At 38.7% G+C, this 20,845-nt stretch overlaps 1 protein-coding gene across 1 annotated transcript in view; it reads left to right on the top strand.

Annotated features, from left to right (window-relative positions):
• DNAH11 (dynein axonemal heavy chain 11) overlaps nt 1–20,845 on the top strand; it is a 366,891-nt gene that overhangs the window by 36,051 nt on the left and 309,995 nt on the right. Inside the window, exons 9-14 of the mRNA XM_055272477.2 lie at nt 9,061–9,177; nt 15,205–15,342; nt 15,653–15,777; nt 16,351–16,546; nt 18,073–18,177; nt 18,337–18,729. Of these exons, the coding sequence (XP_055128452.1) occupies nt 9,061–9,177; nt 15,205–15,342; nt 15,653–15,777; nt 16,351–16,546; nt 18,073–18,177; nt 18,337–18,729 (1,074 nt within the window). The remainder of the gene's footprint in view (nt 1–9,060; nt 9,178–15,204; nt 15,343–15,652; nt 15,778–16,350; nt 16,547–18,072; nt 18,178–18,336; nt 18,730–20,845) is intronic.

Here is a 20,845-nt window from a genome sequence, read left to right as displayed (position 1 = left end):
TGGTGATGAATAATTTGAGTGAGCTCATCCCCAAAGCCTTGTAAGATGCCTGGCACTTGGAAGGCATTCAATAAATATGTACAGAATGGGATTCTTAAGAGAGCCTCTAGGTTAGTGCCGCTGAATGAGCTAATGGAGGAGGAGTGTGAGACTGAGCCTGCACAAGATCCCTGGGGACATTTGAATTGCAAGAGAGTCTTGATTTTGTTACAGTTACAAAAACTGGCAAGTTTTCAGAGTGCCAGAATTAGAGAATGTGGCCAGGTTTAATTGACGTCACTACCTTGGCCGTGCCAAAGGTCCTGATTTTACTCCTGTCTCTGCCTAAAGCCTGCATAGTCACAAACATGTAGGAATAGAAAGTTCATTTACTCTTGAGGTATATATCTGCTTGGTATTTGTATTTTGGAAGCCCATTCTGTTTTGCAGATAAGGTGGGCAGGGTTTACCTCTGATCTTCGGTCTGGTTGGAGACATCATAACCTTCCCCTGAAGTCCCTTCATCCTCCTGTCTGATTCTTGCCTTAGAATCTAGAAGCTCCTTGACTTTGCTCATTCCCTAAAATTAAAACATGAATTAACTAAAAGTTAACTTAATCAGCATACTTATGTTGAAAACGACCTTTGCTTTTTAAAAAAATGTGTTTTGGCTATCATTATTACTTTAAAATATTGCATTTATCATATATTTTTGCTTGATAAGCTGTTCATTTTGGTGCTTTTTAGCTGAGTTCCTTATACTTTGACTTCATGATGAAATCAGTTGGTAGTTTTTGAGACATTATTTTAACAAATGACTTCCAACCTAGTGTATGCATATATTTGTATGTACATATGAATACATGCCCAACCTCTGCCCTTCCCCTCCCATTGCATTCACCCCCATGTTCCTGCTCCTGCCCCATCCCCTCTGACTACAAACTTGTGCTTGTATAACAGGGAAGTGTGTCAGGGTCAGCCATTCTGCCCTTTGGTATATACATGGTTTAAATATGTTCCAGTAAATTAAAGAAATGATCACTGGTAATTTGCTTTTTGAAATGCTGTTGTTTATTTCTCTTCTCATCAATCTCAAGCCTATTAATCAGGCTTTGAGCCTTTATTGGTGTACCGAAAGGTTTGCTGCTGTGGTCCATTTACAGAATGTGGGGATTTTATCAGGTGTACCCATAAAAATGGTTTTGGGTTTCTCAGTTATTGAATGTTACTTTAGGTGTTTTCTTTGACTTGTTCTTAGGGGACTGTTTCAAATCTAGACAATTATGGCAAGAGACTTGCTTTCTTCATTATTGATGTTGAACAGTTAGTCCAGCAATATTAGACTCAGTAATTTTGCTGTCTTTCTATGGTGTTTCTTGATGAAATCCCTCAGATACCTAAGCAAAGATGGTAGCTATTCTTATTGAGGGTAACCCCTTGGCTCCACTTAGCCTTTGTTATTAAGAGTCAGTTAATATTTACGGACCAAGCACTGGGTGCCAGGCATTGTGCCAGAGCTTTCCCACATTATATACCTGCTTAATTTTCACTGTAACGCAGAGAGTGGTCCCCCAGGCAAATGACAGTTTCACTGAATTACCTGAGATTATAGTTTCCAGTTAGTGGAATGGAAGTTTGAATCCAGAACTCTCAACCACGAGCCCTGCATACTTTTGTTTTCCCTCCCTCCCTCCCTTCCTTCTTTTTTTTTTTTTTTTTTTTTTTTTTTTTTTTTTTTTTTTTAGACAGAGGCTCACTGTGTCGCCCAGGCTGGAGTGCAATGGTGCGATCTCAGCTCGCTGCAACCTCCTCCTCCCGGCTTCAAGTGATTCTCCTGCCTCAGCCTCCCGAGTAGCTGGGATTACAGGTGCACACCACCACGCCCAGGTAATTTTTTTGTACTTTTAGTACAGACGGGGTTTCGCCATGTTGGCCAGGTTGGTCTCAAACTCCCGACCTCAGTTCATCCACCCACCTTGGTCTCCCAAAGTGCTGAGGAGATTACAGGCGTGAGCTACTGCACTGGGCTGTTTTTTTTTTTTTTTTGAGACAGTTTCACTCTGTCACCCAGGTTGGAGTGCAGTGGCATGATCTCAGCTCACTGCAACCTCTGCCTCCCAGGTTCAAGTGATTCTCCTGCCTTAGCCTCCCGAGTAGCTGGGATTACAGGAGTGTGCCACCATGCCCAACTAACTTTTGTATTTTTAATAGAGATGGGGTTTTTCACCATGTTGGCCAGGCCAGTCTTAAACTCCTGGCCTCAAGTGATCCACCTGCCTCGGCCTCCAAAAGTACTGGGATTACAGGCATGAGCCACCATGCCCAGCCCCTGCATTCTTTTCACTGCACCACCTTGTTAATATTTATCTTGCTTGTTGCATCCTCATTGAAATGAAAGGGATAAGTTCATCTGGGGGAACTCACCTGAGGACCTGTGCCCTGAGATGGAGCGATCCAGGTTGCTGTGTCTGTTTTTCTGCTGATTTTCAGTGGGAAGTTTTATTCAGGTGCCTTGTTCACAATGATATCAGAATCTAAAATACATTTTAAAAGTAGTTATTTCGTTCATCTGTACTAGGTTGTATTCTAATTCCTAGAATGAGTCTATTGTTCTGCTCTCACTCACTGAACTATTCTTTTGCTATTACTTTATGTATTGTTTTCTCATTTTAATTATACAGATTTCATCTTTATTAGTCATACACAGCATTTTCATGTTTTGCCTGCATATTATTCAAGATTAAATGAATTATTTAGCAACCTTCCTTAGTAATTCTTTTGGAAGGGTAACATTTGTAAAAACTTAGTCCCTTTCTTCTCACCCTATGGCCTTTTCCCTAGTCTTCCATTTTTCTTCCCCAAAGGCATCTCTATTAAAAATTTCTTATATGATGTTCCAGAGATATTTGGTGCATGCACTGGCATATACATATATTTATTCCTTTGTTTTCTGCTTTTGCGTTAATAGCGTTTATACCTTGCTTTTATCACTTACTATATTTTGGCAGTCATTCTGTATCACTACAATAGCATTGCTCATCTTAAAACAGCTGTGCATTCCATCAGATTTATACACTAAAGTTTATCTTATTTATTTTAAAATGTCATTTAGTAGATATCATTGTTTAAAATTTTAATTAGAAACTTCTGCTTCTGGAAAGAGGGAGATGTACTTTTCCCTATTGCTCCCACTAAGTGCAACTAAAACACTGGCCATTATACGGTAGCATGGCTCACCTGTCACCGAGATTCCTCTAGATCTTGTTGCTGCTGAGTATCCTACCTGCCAGCGATGGAGATTAACTCTGAGGCTCCACTATGGTATTATCCCTTGAGGAGACCAAACAGCTGCTTGGCAGGAAGTTAATTACCCAAGAAGGACAGCGATTCATCTAGTACAGGATTGATACATATTCCAAGGATGTGTCTTCCTTGCCTGCCTGAAAGGCCTCAGCAAGCACGGCGGCCACAAACAGCCCTTGAAAATGTCTATTGCAGGAAGCCCAGAAAGGAAGCACCAAGTTGGTTTAAGGGACTGTTCTTGGGGTTGTAGGGGAGAGGAGATAAAAGGAAGCCAAGATCTGGATCCCAGAAGATCTTAATACTGAATCAAGACTCTCTTGAAAGATGTAAACTCTGATAGAGGGTATGGATGATGTGTTTGATCCTTTCTGGGGCTTAAGCCAAGACCTTATCAAGCAAGTAAGTGGGAGATTGTGCTTATAAACAGCTCTTTTGAAGTAAGACAGATGTTCTCCTTGCTTCTCAAAATATTTTAGGCCAAAGCATTTTGTGGGCATTAGTTAGCCTAATATCAGTGTCAATGCTCTATTTCAGCTTACTCATGAAGACCTGGTCTTTGTGCTGTAAGCAATTAAGAAAGAATTCTTAAGTGTATTTCAAGGAAATGTAAACACAAAGTGTTTAATGCACACTTACGTATCTATATTATGATGTTTATAACAAAAGTGTAAAAACATACATGGGAAAGATTGAAACTTACTTTGGGGTAGTGGTTTTCTGGGCAGGCAGGAAGAGAAATGTGTCTGTGTGTGTTACTACTTATTTCTGTAATAAAATAACAATATCTGAGGAAAACAAAACAAGAAAAACACTGGCCATTGTATATAAAACAGACGTAAGAAGACTCTGAAAGGTGAAAAGAAAAAGGCAGAGTGGCTAAGGATATTGGGACTCAAGAAACAACAACATGATGGTGAGTTCCCTGGATTTTCCTGTTGCCTGAAGTAATCCAGACTTGGAGCTGAAGACACTGGCAACCAGGAAATGCCAGTGGGCACAGACCAGAAAGAAGCCCAGTAAAAGCCTGATCTCTCCCTAGCCAAAGGCTCAAGAAGGAGAGAGCTTAGCACAAAAGAAGATTTGTAAACCATCATCTCTCCACTCTAGCCAAACACCACAGAAGAAACTGTGCCCCACCCCTCCTCTTGCCAGGAAAAGCTGAGTGGGGAGCCTAGACTTACACCCTGTCTGTCTGAAAATGCTCCAACTCCCACCCTTGCTGGGGTGATGTCAGAGATGACCACATAGGGAGCCATGATTTTCATCCCTCCTGGCCAGGAATGAACTTCATTCTCTGTGGTATCTGGAGACCATGTGGGAATCCTGGATTTCCTTCTTCACCCAGCCTGATGTTGGGGCAAACCTGATGGACAGTCCGGACTATCACCCTGAGGCCAAGTGGTAACAAGGCCACCTGCACTTGTGGCATCAGTAGAGACCACATGGGGAACTGAAAGTCCCAGCCCAGCTGTAACAAGGAGCCCCGCCCACATTTGGGGATGAATAGATGCCGAGTGGAGAACCTGGACTTCTGTCTCTACTTGGTTGTAATGAGGCTGGAACAGCATCAGAGAAAGTCAGCGAAAACAAAAGGTTTAAATAAGAGTCAGAGTCTTTTAACAATATGAAATTTCAGTAGAATGTCAGTTAGTATACCAAGAACCAGGAAGATCTCAACTTAGTGAAAAAAAGACAATCAGTAGATGCCAATACCAAGATAATAGAGATTTTGGAATTACTTGAAAAAGATTTTAAAGTAGTGTATTAGTCCATTTTCACATTGCTACAAAGAACTACCTGAGACTGAGTAATTTATGAAGAAAAGAGGCTTAATTGACTCACAGTTCCACAGACTTAACAGAAAGCATAACTGGGAGGCCTCAGAAAACTTACAATCATGATGGAAGATGAAGAGGAAGCAAGGATCTTCTTCCCATAGTGTTCAGAGAGAGAGCAAGGAGGGAAGTGCTACATACTTTTAAACCATCAGATCTCATGAAAACTCACTGTCATGAGAACAACAAAGAGGAAATTCACCCTCCATGATCCCCTGTAGAATAAAAAACAAGTTAGTTATCCAAGATACAATGAAGGTACAGGTATTGGGTAAATGTTTCCCTTCCAAATGGGAGAAATTGGCCAAAACAAAGGGGCTACAGGCCCCGTGCAAGTCTGAAACCCAGCAAGACAGTCATTACATCTTAAACCTCCAAAATAATCTCCTTTGACTCCATGTCTCACATTAGGGCATGCTGATGTAAGAGGTGGGCTTCCAAGGCCTTAGGCAGCTCCACCCCTGTGGCTCTGCAGGGTACAGCCTCCATAACTGCTTTCACCGGCTGGTGTTGAGTGCCTGAAGCTTTTCTAGGTGTATGGATCTACCAGCTATCAGTGGATCTACCGTTCTGGGGTCTGGAGGACAGTGACCTTCTTCTCACAGCTCCACTAGGCAGTACCCTAGTGGGGACTCTGTGTGGGGGCTCCAACCCCATATCTCCCTTTTGCAACCCCACACTGCCCTAGTAGAGCTTCTCCATGAGAGCTGTGCTCCTGCAGCTGACTTCTGCCTAGACATCCAGGTGTTTCCATACATTCTCTGAAATCTAGGTGGAGGTTCTCAAGGCTCAACTCTTGGCTTCTGTGTACCCACAGTAACATGTGCCAAACACAACTGCCTACCCAACGTCTCCACTGAGATATTTCACACACATCTCAAAATCACATTCAGATCTAAACCCCTGCCTATCCCTCCCCAAACCTACTCTTGCCTGTCTCTCCAACTCATTAAATGGCACATACAGTGGGCTACTTAGTGAGAAACCTTTGAGTCATCTGTAATCTTGCTCATTTTCTCACAACAACCATCCAGTTCTTTCAGATACGCCTTGAAAGTATTTCCAGGTCTTTTCTGTGACTTGGATTATTGCACTTGCCTCCAAACTGCTCCCTCTTCCCCATCTTGGCCTTGTTTATTCTCCACACGGCAGCCTGAGTGCCTTTTAGATACTAAGTCAAACCATGGCTTTTCTCTAATTACAACCCTTCAATAGCTTCTCATGATGCTAATAAAGGCAATTATGCAGTTTTCAGAATACAGCAACATTTTTATAATGATTTCTGAATAATGCTAGCACATCATTTCTTCTGTAATGTATATTTATTGAGAAACAGCTATGTCCTGGGAACTCCATTAAATATTGGTACTGTAATTGTGAAAAATAAATAAATAAATAAACCCAGCAGTTACACTCAGAGATTAAAATCCAAGGGAGAATGTAGATAGGCAGTTATCACATGGGTGCCTGGTGCTGGGGTATGAAGAGTACAGAGTACTCTGAGAACATTTACATAGGGTCCCTTTCCAGAGGAGGTGAAATGTAAACTGAGACCTGTAACATAAATAGAAATGAAGCAGGTGAGAAGTGGGTGAAGGCGAGAGACAGAATGCGATAAGGCTCCGTGGCTGGATCCGAGAGCGTGAAATTGGGAGAGGTGGCAGAACAGTTAGGAGCAATAAGTGGCATCCAGACCATACTGGGTCTTATGCAATAGATAATGCTAAGACCTTTGGACGTTATCCTAAGAAACTGACAATTCTGAATTAAGATTGTGAGTTAAAGGATTCTAAATAAGAAAGTGACATGATAAGATTTCTATTTTAAAAAAGATTATTTAGTCTGCCATTGGAGGATGAATCAGAGATAGGACTAGAGGCAAAGAGTAGTTAGAAAGTGGTTAACAGATATCCAGATGAGCAATAATGGTGACCTGGACCAAGGGCATCCTGGAGAGAAGGAGGATAGTAAAGAGACTCCAGAGACAGTTAGAAGAGCACTTGACAGAGAAGTCAAGGAGGTTGCCCAAGTTTCTAGTAGGGTGTATAAAAAGAAGAGCAGCTTTGTAGAGAAGATAACGAGTTCAGATTTGTACTTGAACAAATTAGGTATGAATTTTTTATGGGACTTTCCAAGGGAGAGGTCCCACGTGCAGTTCTAAATTTGTTTTCAGGAATGAGTGAGTGAGGAGGGAGGGAGGTGACGGAGAGATATCAGGGAGAGAGACTAGCATATTTTTCTCTCCCTGAGATGTTTATTTCTAAATGTTCAGTTAATGTTTGGTGACCTTAAGCTGTATGTTCTCTATTACCATACTAAGAAGAGGGATGTTAGGCTTGTTAAAACTTGTTGGGAAGTTGTGTTTACTTTATTAGCCAATGAGCTTTGAATGAAGAGATTGCTTGGCTCTAATTCAGAAGTGGAAACTTCCTCTTGATGTTAAATATAACATTGTGGTGTATGACACATAGTGTCCTAGAACTTTGCTGTTACACTGCTTTTCAGCTTGTGTGAAATTCAGCATAAGGTGCCCTCTGTTTAGGTTGCTATAACAAAATACAATAAACCGGGTAGCTTATAAATGACAGAAATTTATTTTTCAGAGTTTCAGAGGCTGAGAAGTCCAAGAGCAAGGCTCCCGCAGGTTCACTGTCTGGGGAGGGCTACATCCCGGTTCACAGATGGCACTTTCTAGCCATGTCCTTACTTGGTGGAAGGATGGAGGAGTCTCTCTCAGGCTGCTTTTATATGGGTACTGATCCCATTCATGAAGGTTCCACACTTATTACCTAGTCACCCCTGAAAGCACCACTTCTTGATACCATCGTATTGAGGGTTAGGATTTCAAAATAAAATTTTGCAAGGACATAAAACATTCAGACTCTAGCAGGTATATTCCTTCAAAGAAACATAGCATCTGGGATCAGGAGCCAGGTTGCCTGGCTTTAAATTCCAGCCCTGACATTTACCAGTGGTGTGATTTTAGGTGAATCGTTTAACTTCTCTGAGTTTTTGTCACCTATAATGCAGAAAAAAATATAACCTATGTGAGATTTTGTAAGAGGTGAGTTAATCATGTGAAATATTTAGAACAGAATTACTCACGAGCTAGCTGTCATTTATTCTGTTACTGTTGTTATTATTGTTAATAGATGGAGGCTCAGTTTACAGAGGTGTCAAAGGCCTTCATTATGAGAAATCTGTGGTGTGTACTTCAGAGGCCTTTTGACTGTAAAGCACCAAAATGTTTCTGAAATCCTGGGACTTCTTTACTAGAGACTCAACTCTGATGCTATTAAGATGATAGTTATTCTTTCACTGTTTCATTCTAACTATGGGAGTGGATAGTTATGTATTAGGAGGAAACTGAGGGATGTTAACTGCATGCTAATAAGAGACTGGGAAAATGTAAGAGTATTTGTTTCCTCTGTATCACTGATGATGTTTTCTTACCTGTGGATTTCTGTTCTCACCTGAGGAAATAGTGTTTCCATGTAGATTTTCAACTCCATGAAAAAACAAACAAAAACCCTATTTAAACTTATAGATGGACCAAAGTTATAATGAGGATAGGTTCTTTTTTCTTTTCTGAAAAACTTCACTTTTTCATTTATAATCAAAATGAATTGGGAGAAGGAGGAGAGACTGAGGCTTCTATGTGAGCATGTGAGCCAAAGCACTGCTGTTGAGGCCTGAGCCACTGAAAAGAATCAGGAAAGCATAGGGGAACAGTGCTAAGCTTTCAGTGATTCTGTAAGGTGGCACTTGCACAGTCAGTCAGATATAGCTCTTTCTTGATCTTCCCTGGAATCCTGCTATGAAAAATAAATTCACTCAGAGACAGCAAGCGAGAGAGAGCTAAAGTAAGGTCATGCTTGTGTGATTGCTGTTTTCACTGTTGGGTTATTTCCAATACACTAATATTTCACTTTGAATTTTACAGGAATTTGAAAGTGATTATGTGGCATTTAAGTCCAAAACTCTGGAATTTGACAGAAGGCTTGGGACAATTATTTGTGAAGCTTTCTTTAACTGCAATGGCTTAGAAGCTACATTTAAGGTTAGTTCTGAAGAAGCTATCATAAAAAACGTTTTACTAATGAATAATATAGGCTGTTAGATGAAAGGGGTGAATTCTCATTCAGGTAGAGTATTAACTAGGTTAACTAATCATATTCCCTTCAAATTCAGCTCACTGAATAATAAACTTTGAAGAGTGTACTAATGAATAACGACACTTTGGACAAGATTATTTTAGGACAGTTAGTTACTGTTCTTTTCTTGCATTCACAGTGTTTTAGCTCTCATTATCTTCACAGCAAATTTGCCCTGGCCAATGAAATATTGATTCAAAATTAAGTCACAGTGAAAAGTGAAAAATACCTTAATTCAGGAATTTCTTTTATTTACCATTGTTTAGCTATGTTAGGTTCATCTGCCTATTTTATTATTCTGACTGAAACAAATAGCAATTTATATACTGTATTTACCCAGGCATAAGACATCATTGGTTATCAGACACACCATTATTTTGTGTAACAATAAAAAATGCTGCCAAATAATTATGATTTCATTGATTGCATAATGTATTTCAATCGCAGAGATTTTGAAACGAAAGTATGCTTGTCACAGAACTGATGAAATATAGTTAAGAGTTGTATAAAAGAAAAGCATCTCAATAGTGTCCCCAGATGAAAAGCTTATAATATGAGGAATAAGAACACCATGTAAAACTTGCTTGACAAAGAAAAAAATCACAAATCAAGTATAAATTAATAATTAGATAACGTCCCAAAAGAGGGATGGAGGGTTCGATATCAGAAGAAAGAGAGCTAAGAAATCATGGGTATAATTCATTGAGAATGGCAGTGCCAAACAATATAGCAGACACAGATTTTTATTGTTTGATTTTGACCTTCAAATGAATTGGCTAGTCAGTGGAGAAGCCACCAGCATTCTCTGGCCCCAGTTAAGCATTTTAACCTAAAGAATTCATGAGGATCTGGATAGGAAGAATCAGTATTGTGAAAATGGCCATACTGCCCAAAGTAATTTATAGATTCAATGCTATCCCCATCAAGCTACCACTGACTTTCTTCACAGAATTAGAAAAAACTACTTTAAAGTTCATATGGAACCAAAAAAGAGCACATATAGCCAATACAGTCCTAAGCAAAAAGAACAAAGCTGGAGGCATCACGCTACCTGACTTGAAACTACACTACAAGGCTACAGTAACCAAAACAGTATAGTACTGGTACCAAAACAGATATGTAGACCAATGGAACAGAACAGAGGCCTCAGAAATAATGCCACACATCTACAACCATCTGATCTTTGACAAACCTGACAAAAACAAGCAATGGGGAAAGGATTCCCTATTTAATAAATGGTGTTGGGAAAACTGGCTTGCCATATGCAGAAAACTGAAACTGGACCTCTTCCTTACACCTTATAGAAAAATTAAGATGGATTAAAGACTTAAAGGTAAGACCTATAACCATAATACCCCTAGAAGAAATCCCAGGCAATACCATTGAGGACATAGGCATGGGCAAAGACTTCATGAATAAGACACCAAAAGGAATTGCAACAAAAGCCAAAATTGACAAATGGGATCTAATTAAACTAAAATGTGTCTCCACAGCAAAAGAAACTATCATCAGAGTGAACAGGCAACCTACAGTATAGGAGAAAAGTTTTGCAATCTATCCCTCTGACAAAGGGCTAATATCCAGAATCTACAAGGAACTTAAACAAATTTACAAGAAAAAAAACAACCCCATCAAAAAGTGGGCAAAAGACATGAACAGACACTTCTCAAAAAGAGACATTTATGTGGCCAAGAAGCATGAAAAAAAGCTCATCACTGGTCATTAGAGAAATGCAAATCAAAACCATAATGACATACCACCTCATGCCAGTTAGAATGGCGATCATTAAAAAGTCAGGAAACAACAGATGCTAGAGGGGATGTGGAGAAATAGGAATGCTTTTACACTGTTGGTGGGAGTGCAACAAATTAGTTCAACCTTTGTGGAAGACAGTGTGGCAATTCCTCAAGGATCTAGAACCAGAAATACCATTTGACCTGACAATACCATTACTGGGTATATACCTAAAGGATTATAAGTCATTCTTCTATAAAGACACATGCACACATATGTTTATTGCAGCACTGTTCACAATAGCAAAGACTTGGAACCAACCCAAATGCCCATCAATGATAGAATGGATAAAGAAAATGTGACACATACACACCATGGAATACTATGCAGCCATAAAGAAGAATGAGTTCATGTCCTTTGCAGGGACATGGATGAAGCTGGAAACCAACATTCTCAGCAAACTAACACAGGAACAGAAAACCAAACACTGCATGTTCTCACTCAAAAGTGGGAGTTAAACAATGAGAACACATGGACACAGGGAGGGTAACATCACACACCAAGGCCTGTCGGGGAGTGGGGGGCTACAGGACAGATAGCATTAGGAGAAATACCCAATGTAGATGATGGGTTGATGGGTGCAGCAAACCACCATGGCACATGTATACCTATGTAACAAACCTGCACATTGTGTACATGTATCCCAGAACTTAAAGTATTAAAAAAAAGAATTCATGAGGATCAAATAGTTCTTTGTTTTATAAGAATTCTTCAATGAAACTCAGGTGCTGTCAGCCGAAATGTACAGCCTGTTGTTATAAAATGGCCTGTAATCTCATCTCTCAGGTATAATTACTATTATATTTAATATTGCCGCTATTTTTTCTTTGTCTAGATATGCATACGTTTCTCTTTGACAAAAATGACATTATATTTTAATCCTCTACTGTAATCTTCTTCACTTAACAAAGAGTCATAAAATTTTTTCTTGCCTTTATAACAGAATTCAAGTATTATTTTTTTAAATGTGTGGTAGTCTATCATATTCTTTGCTACTGGAACTAGTTTTCTTTCATGCTTTTATAAATAACTAAAAAACATGTAGAGTGAAATCTCAATTACAGAGGTTCCTACCATTTTCAATTCAAGTCTCTCTTTTTCACAACCATTAATATGAATTCTGTTATAGTACCCGTCAGTTTTTTTTTCTAAACAATTTAATCCCTTAGGTAAAAGGTTTTTTTCTTTAACTTTTCACACATTTGTCCTGTTTACTGAACAAATACAAGATCCTACTGTCATAAGCTTGGTGGGGGTGTGGCATCATCTTACAGCTTCTGTGTAGATTGCCTTCCATGGTGACTTGTACAAAGTGGCGTTTAATAACTACTTGAGGCTAGGTGGACTGACTGGTAGTTCAAGTAATGAAATAACATACTGATGAGCATAAACTGCTGCAAGTGTAATGGCAGAGGAAAAAATTACAAGGCTGTGTACTTAGAAAAATATTTCGTCCATAGGGATAGAATGATGAGCTCTGACCATGAACTGTTGGTCCCTGGGAAAAAAATATTTATAGACGGTTCTCTGAAGACGACTATTCCACTACCTGCTATTGTCAAAGACGTGACCAGGAAGGGCACCGGAACTGAGCACTATTCTACTCTAATATAAAAGTATAGTACTTTAAAATCTGAAGTGCTGGTGCTCACCAAAACCCAATACCAAATACTATTGAATGGCTCTCTAAAATTTACATGAAGGTAATCCGAAGTGTGTAAAAAAAAAAATGGTCTAGAAGGGACTTCAGCTTTGAAAAGTATTAAAATGTGAAGTGTATATGGTTTAGGTGGCCACGGATTTTTTAAAATCTTTGAAAGAGGCACACCTAGGATAAATATAAATATGTACTACACTGAACAATGGCAATGGTGTTCTGAAAAGCTGTATTATGCAATGAAAGAGAAGTGGAGCAAAATTAAGGCAAACCTTGCAGATCTCAGATGTGATATTTAGAAAGAGAAGCATGTGGTGGGAATTACTCTTTAGTCTTGAAGTCAATGTGAAAGAAAACATCTCTACTCTTCATAAAATAACTTTTAGTTTTACTGTGAACAAAGAAGCAAGAGCTTGAAATGACCTTTACTCTCCTCCTGGAGGGTAATTTTTATACATTTTGGATGACAAACAATTACAATAATGTATACTGCCTAAAACATTGAGACTTTTCCTACTACTTTTTGGCTTTACAACCTCACCTCAAAATATTTTCTCTTGAAAACTTGGAGTTAAGGACCGCTAAGCTGGTGGGCAAGATGTGATGTAGCTAGGAAGCTTCTGGTATTCTTTCCATTGTGGTCAATATGATAAGAGTTTAAAAACTAATGTGAAATAAATACACTTATTTCTTGTCGGAATATACTTTTTTGTTAAATATATAAGGCAATGTTTACTTTAGAATTTTTATTTGAAACCCAAACTCAACAAAACAATGGCTGTGGGAAGAAAGTTAATCATTTACATTTTGCTAGGTAGCCCCGAGTAGTAGATTTAAAAATATTTAGCAGTTTCTACTGTAGTTATAATTGATGTTACCAGAAAAAGTCAGAATATGTTTGTCTAAATTGACCCCTAAGGTATAGTTATAGTTACATTTTAGTTTCTATAATTTTTTCATGGTAATTTTATTTTCAGTGAATGTAGTTTATGGAAATATTTGCAAATTTTTATTATGAAGCTGTTTTTTAAGTGAAGCAAGTTTTAGGGAATACCTGTTATTTCCTTAAGAAAAAGAACAAAGCCCCCTCCTTTGCCATATTACTAAACAAGACATGACCTTGGATACAGTTTATCTACCGCTGTAAATATACTTAGTTATTTTGAGATGTCTTCTTTCAAAGAAAATACCTATATGACAGGCTTAATAACTAACATATTATGAAGCCCACACAGAATGATCAGATAACAAAATGACATAACTTTCAATGGCGTATTGGCTGATGAGAAGCTACACAGTGAAGCACAAACCCAAATGCTAGACTGCCTGGTTTCAAATCCCAGCTCCGCCGCTAGCTGTTACAAATTTGGGAAAATCATTCCCTCCTTATAACTCAGTTTCCTCACCTGGAGTGTGTAATAATAACAGCACTTTTAAGGCCCTTAACGTGTAGTTCCTGGGACATAGCACTATAGAAACATTGGTTATATACAAATAAATGTTTTAGTTACATCGTTTTGCTTCCAAGGAAAGAGCCATTTTATGCTAGCACACAAAAGAATCCACATTGGGTAGTAAACAAGAAAAGAGACTAATGGGAATTCAAAATCAGACTCACTGGATAACTAAGCTTTGTGAACACTGGCAGTGAAGGTAAGTTTGAAATCTAGGGGGCTCCATTGACTGAGCAAGAGGAGTTTGTGAGACTCCACTCCTGCTTTGCTGGTGATGTGATTCTGTTCAGTCTGTGTGTCTGCTTTCTCCTGTCCCACTATCAGTTGACTTCCTCTGCTTGCTAGTAGTTTCTGCTCACTGATAATTTTAGCCAGCATGGATTCAGCCAGGCCCTGACTCTGAGAAAGAATCTTATTAGCTCAAAGCATTGATTTGAGCCAGGACATTCATGTCAAAGGAATCATCCACCTGTGGAGTGGTTGTCCTTGTAACAGTCACCACTGTAGCCCCAGGACACTGTTGGGGGTGGCTGGGTCGTGTGGATGTACCAGCGGCCATAGGCGTGCAGTCATGGTGATTGGCACATCTGGTATAATTATTCATGCTGTGACCTAGAGGGCCTCAATATGGATATATGGATATTTATATCTAAAGAATACATATGTAGGAGGGAAGAACAATAACAAGTACATGAATCTTGTTTCTATTCTTATGTCTGCAAAGCATCTTCTGAAACATTACTTGGCACCCAACAGGAAATAGTATTAGCTGTGAACAGAAATTGCAGACAGACAGTGGTTCCTTTCTGCTGAGAAAGGGAAATTATTTCACATCTAGAATTGGTTTATTGGATGTACAGAAATTTTAGGGAGATGCAGAAATACATTTTACATTTTGAAGCATCGCAGGATACTTTTAAGATTCTAAGCTTTAGTCATGTAAGAGGTTTGAAGGGGGACATTGTGAGCTGAGTATTTGTGTTAAAAACTCATAGTGCTTAATGTTGCCTTCACTTTGATTTTTATAGCTTTTGACCATATTTGGAAATTTTCTAGAGAAGCCAGTTGTCATGGAAATTTTCAGCCTACATTACAGCACACTAGTGCATATGTTTAATACGGAGCTGGATGTGTGTAAGCAATTGTATAATGAACACATGAAACAGGTAAGTGGTGGATAAGGTTGGACACATTTACAGTATCATTTAGGCAGATAATGACCATCAACTAGAACTCTATGTGATTATATCTAAAGATTAGATATAGGTACTACATTTTTGTGCTTTTATTTAACTGGTTTCCTCATGGAGATGGTAAACTTGCTTTAGGACTGTAACTCTTCTAGTAGTCAAGTGATTAAACACATATGTTTTATACTACTGTAAAAATACCAAAATGAAAAATTGCTTACAAGGTTGGAAACCATTCTGACTAAATGTCCCCTTTCTTCCTCTTCACCGAAATATCAACTTGCAGATCGAACGTGGTCATGTAGTTCTTAACAAGAACATGCCATTTACCTCAGGAAATATCAAATGGGCCCAACAGGTCCTCCAACGACTTCAAATGTTTTGGTCAAACTTTGCATCTCTCCGTTATCTGTAAGTAGTTAAGCTTAGATCATGGATAGTTATTCTAATGGTATGGGTGACGTTTTATATAAGAGAGTGAGCTGTTCATATTAGCACTTAGGAAGCCATTGCCCTGTTCACTTCTCTCCCTGGTAGGGTTTGTGGAGAGGGATTCATTCCCATGGTTTTGGAATATTTCTAATGGGACTCTTAGAATTTCATATGCTTACATGTTTTCTGGTCCCTTTTTCTTTTCACTTGTCCTTTCCACCCACCATGTTTGGAGTTTCTTGCTGTTACTGTTTTTCCTTTTTCCAATAAATAACACTGCTTTTATTATGCAGTCTTTGCACCTTTTTCTTCTCTTCATAGGAGCCGGTAGCTTGTTGCTGTCAACATTTAGTAAAATCTTGAGTTTCATTCATCTTATAACTTTATCTTTTAAAGCAAAAGCAATTCGTAGGTGCATAATTTGGTCTTGACTATTTCTCTTCCTGGTTGTTTATAGTGCATTATATTTTATATATTGTATTACTATACAATTATTAAGCTGAACTCTATCTAATATATGTATAAACCAGTAGAAAAACCTTATTCCTACAGATTTTTGGGCAATCCTGATAATGCTTTAGTTTATCAAAAGTACGTTGAAATGACCACTTTGCTTGATCAATTTGAAAATCGTATCTATAACGAATGGAAAAGTAATGTGGATGAAATCTGTGAATTCAATTTGAATCAACCCTTGGTTAAATTCAGTCCCATAAATGGTCTTCTCTGTGTCAATTTTGACCCAAAGGTAGGGATTTGATTTTTTAAGATGATTTATAAGTGCCCTTTTTATTATAAGCATATTTCTGATATTTCCAGTCATTTGTAATTTACATTTGGGAAAATGTCAGAGTTGCGAGGACTGTAACTGTAAGCAATTTCTTGTAGGTCTTCGTTGTAGAGATTTGTTTCTCAAATTCTACTAATTACTCTATTAATTTGTATTGTAATTATTTCTTTACCACCCCACCCTAACTAGATAATGAGCCACTGAGAGTAGCATCCGTTTCATTGAATCTTTATGCTCTATGTTTCTAGTTTAGTGTCTGGTACTTGGTGACACTTAGTAAATGTTAGCTCAACTGAATTGAATCATTTGTCTTTACCAGATAGTTTCTGGCTTAAATATATTCATAACATACACCAGTGTTTTAGTTAAAATTTCATCATGTAAGTTAAGATTTGGGGAATCAACAGAATACACAGAATGAAAGACATGTCACATTTTTGATGAGCACCGGTAGATTTTAATTTATTGTCATTTCTTTCAAAGGGACTATAAGCTTGTATATGGTAATTAAATTGATGGTAATTTAAAAAAACATAAAACATATTAATATAAAAAATATTAAGTTAAATAATATCCAGGATGAATATTATCTTTATTGAATAGGTCTTTTGTTATTGCATGGTAAATCACGTAACAAAGGAAATTTCATATATTTTCTCAATTCATTTTCTCATAATTTCATTACATGTTATGTAACAGTGGGACTTTGTTACCATTTATATATGTGTATATGTATATAATTACACAATATGTACATATATTTAATCAATACTAGATGTACATGTATATATGTATGTATATGCATTGTATATATTTTAAACAAATTACGTCCAAGTCTGGCAGCTTGCTAGATATGAGACACAAAATAAGTTTTCTTTTCTATTTACCACCACGGATACGCTTTAGGGTAAGGGGCAAGCTTATAAGAATATCTGTTTGTAATTTCCATGACAAAACACAAAATGCCTTAAACATCTAGCTGAATTTTTAGGGGATGAAGATTGTACATTCACTATTAGTGATTACCTGGAGTCTCTCATGGCAATCCAAATGCATGCCTAGGAAGTGGGAAATTTGGTATCCTCACTGAGTTGGATAAGCATACTCTGCGCCCAAATTCTGATCTGTTTCCCTAAAATATGTACAGAAAACAGTTGACTTTATTTTGCTACTAAAACTCAGCACACATACCTAAATATATGACATAGTGAACTGAGGATTCCTTCTACTTTCTGATTTCATAAAACCAATTAATAGAAACTGATTTCTTGAGATGTTTTAGGGATAATTCATATACCTTTACCATATTATGAATGTATGATTTTTGTTTTTAAAAAGTATATGAAACAAAAGTCTATTTACCTTGATGATTTGGAAATATAGTAATCCTTGGATAACATCTTAAGTATTTCAAGTTAAACTTGAGTTAAAATAGAATAACGTTATGAAAATATGCAATAATTTTAATAATTGTATTTTAATAGCTAGTGGCTGTATTGAGAGAAGTGAAATATCTTTTGATGTTGAAGAAACAAGACATACCAGATTCAGCTTTAGCCATCTTCAAGAAAAGGAACACTATTTTAAAGGTTTGTGGTTTTTGTTAAAAAAAGGTACTAGGGCCTATTATGAATATAAATATTTTGAGTTTTAATTATTATATAGATCTATATGACATTTTTACACCTTTAAGACAGAAAATAGCTAACATATTTGGCACTTTTTGTTTTGGGGTTTTCTTTGCTCAGTACATTGGAAATCTTGACCTTCTCGTGCAAGGGTATAATAAGCTCAAACAGACGCTCCTCGAAGTTGAATACCCTCTGATTGAAGATGAGCTGAGGGCTATTGACGAGCAGCTGACAGCAGCCACAACGTGGCTGACGTGGCAGGATGACTGCTGGGGCTACATCGAGAGGGTGAGGGCGGCCACGTCCGAGCTGGAGCACAGAGTTGAGCACACACAGAAAAATGTGAAGGTGATCCAGCAGACCATGAGGGCCTGGGCCAGGTGCGTGCTACCTCCCAGGAGAGAGCACAGACGAGACGCAGCCTTCACCTTGGAGGACAAGGGTGATTTGTTTACAAAAAAATACAAGTTAATCCAAGGAGATGGCTGCAAGATCCACAACTTGGTAGAGGTAATGGCTTTTAACTTTTCAAGATTTATAGATCTTTTCATTGAGTTCAGAGAAGAGCAAAAATACCTAACCTAATAATGGGGGACTCTTTTATCAAGCCTGAAAGAGCTTTATGAATGGTATTATTAGGCATTTAAAGTGGGGGAATTTGTGTTACTTGCCTGCAATTTCTGTAGCCCTCACTACTCTCATTCCTGAGGGAAGAGATTAGAATGTGAGATGTGTTGGTTAAACAGAAAGGCTAGTGATAGAATCTTTATCTTGTCACAGTTGCGTCCTCTTTTGGATGCTCCTAATAGCTACTACTGTTTGTGGACTGCCTCGTATGTGCCAAACACACACCTTGCTTAGGTCATCTCAAGGTACCCTCTCAACCATCTCCTAAGGATGGCAACAATAATTACTCTCCTTTTAACAAAGATTTGAGTTCCTAAAACAGTAACAGGCACTCATCTAGGGTTATGAATTCAAGAGAAGACAGAAAACATGCGCGCGCACACACACACACACACACACACACAAAAGGCAGAAGGCAGGAAAATAAAAGCAAACAACACAACACCCCCCCGCCAACCACCACCAAATCCTTTATTTCACGGAGCTTACACTCTAGTCGGAGGAAGTTAGCAAGAGGAAAGAACAAATAGGTATGTCAGTTGTAATAGGAGCAATGATGAAAAATAGAGCAGAGCAGGTGGGATAGGGAGTCGCTTGGGGATAGGGTGGTTGGGCCGGCCTCTTTCCTAAGATAGTATTTCTGCAGAGAACTGACAGGGAACAAAACATATGGATATCAGGAGAAGGACGTTCTGGAGAGCAAAAGTGTAGACACTTTGAGGTGGGAGCAGCCTGGCCTGTTCCAGGATCAGTCAGCAAACTGGGATCAGAATTTGCAAGGGGAGTGGTAGTAGAGGATGAGGTAGAAGAGACTAATGGTACATTATGTGGGGTTAGCAGGCTGTTATGAGGACTTTGGATTTTACTGTAAGGGGAAAGAGCAGCCAGAGACTTTCTGCTCAAAGGCTTTCCCTGTGGAGGGTAAGCCACAGGGAAGCAAAGAAGTGGTTGGCAGGGAGACTCTTCAGAGCCTATGCTAATAATCCAGGTGAGAAATGATGCTGCCTTGGGTCATAGTGCTAGTGATCAAGGCAGTTCATATCCTGCATATGTTTTGATGGCAGAGCCAGCAGAATTTGCTTTGAGGAATCAGAGGAGAGAGAAGTCAAGGATGATTTCAAGGTTTTTGGTCTGAGTTATTGGACTGGACTGGAGTTGCCCTTTAATGATATGAGGAAGACTGTGGTGAGCAGATTTTCTAGGGGAAAAAAAAAGGAGGTTTGGTTTTGGACAAGTTAGTTAGAGATGCTTGTCCTAAGGGACATTTTGAGTAGACTATAATTGGAAATGTGTCTTGTGTTCAGGGCAAAATCCAGGTAAGTAACAGAGAATTGAGATTCATGCACATATGTATGGCATTTAGAGCCATATAATTAGATTAAGAACATGTAGGAATTGTAGATAGAAAAGAGGCCCAAAAACTAGCCTCGAAGTCCTCCCTACATCAGGGAGAAGAGGAAAATCCCACACAGGATGCTAAGAAAAAGAGAGTGATGCCCTAGAAACCAATAAAGAAGGGATTTCAAGGAGGAGGAAGAGCTCAACTCTGTCCCATCCTGACGTAGGACCCAAAAATAAAGACGGAGGCTAACCCTCAGATCTGGCAGCATGGAAGTCATTGGGATGAGAAGAGGCGATTTCATATGGTGGCAGAGTGGAAGCCTGATGGGAGTGGGCTGATGAGAGAATGGGGAAATGTGAGTGGAGGCAGCTGAGGAGATCCTGAGGAGCTCTGCTGTGGGGCAAACCAACAACTGGGCAGTACCTGGGGCCTGTGCATCAGGGTAGGGAGGGTTTTATTTTTAATACTGGTTGATGTTTCAGGATGTTTGTATGTTAACTGCAGTAATCTAGGAAGGAGAAAAAATTGTTGGAAGAAAGCCATTGAGGGAATGGGATTTAATAAATACCTGTAGAAGGTGTCTTTAGATAGGAGCACGGAGCATTCATCTGTAGTACAGGATGGAGGGAAGGCAAAGGTAGGAATGTGGTGCTCACA

The sequence above is a fragment of the Symphalangus syndactylus genome, chromosome 3, assembly GCF_028878055.3.
Source record: "Symphalangus syndactylus isolate Jambi chromosome 3, NHGRI_mSymSyn1-v2.1_pri, whole genome shotgun sequence".
NCBI classification, from domain to species: domain Eukaryota; kingdom Metazoa; phylum Chordata; class Mammalia; order Primates; family Hylobatidae; genus Symphalangus; species Symphalangus syndactylus.
The sequence above is the reverse complement of the archived record's forward strand: the minus strand, read 5'-3'. Positions and strand labels throughout refer to the sequence as shown.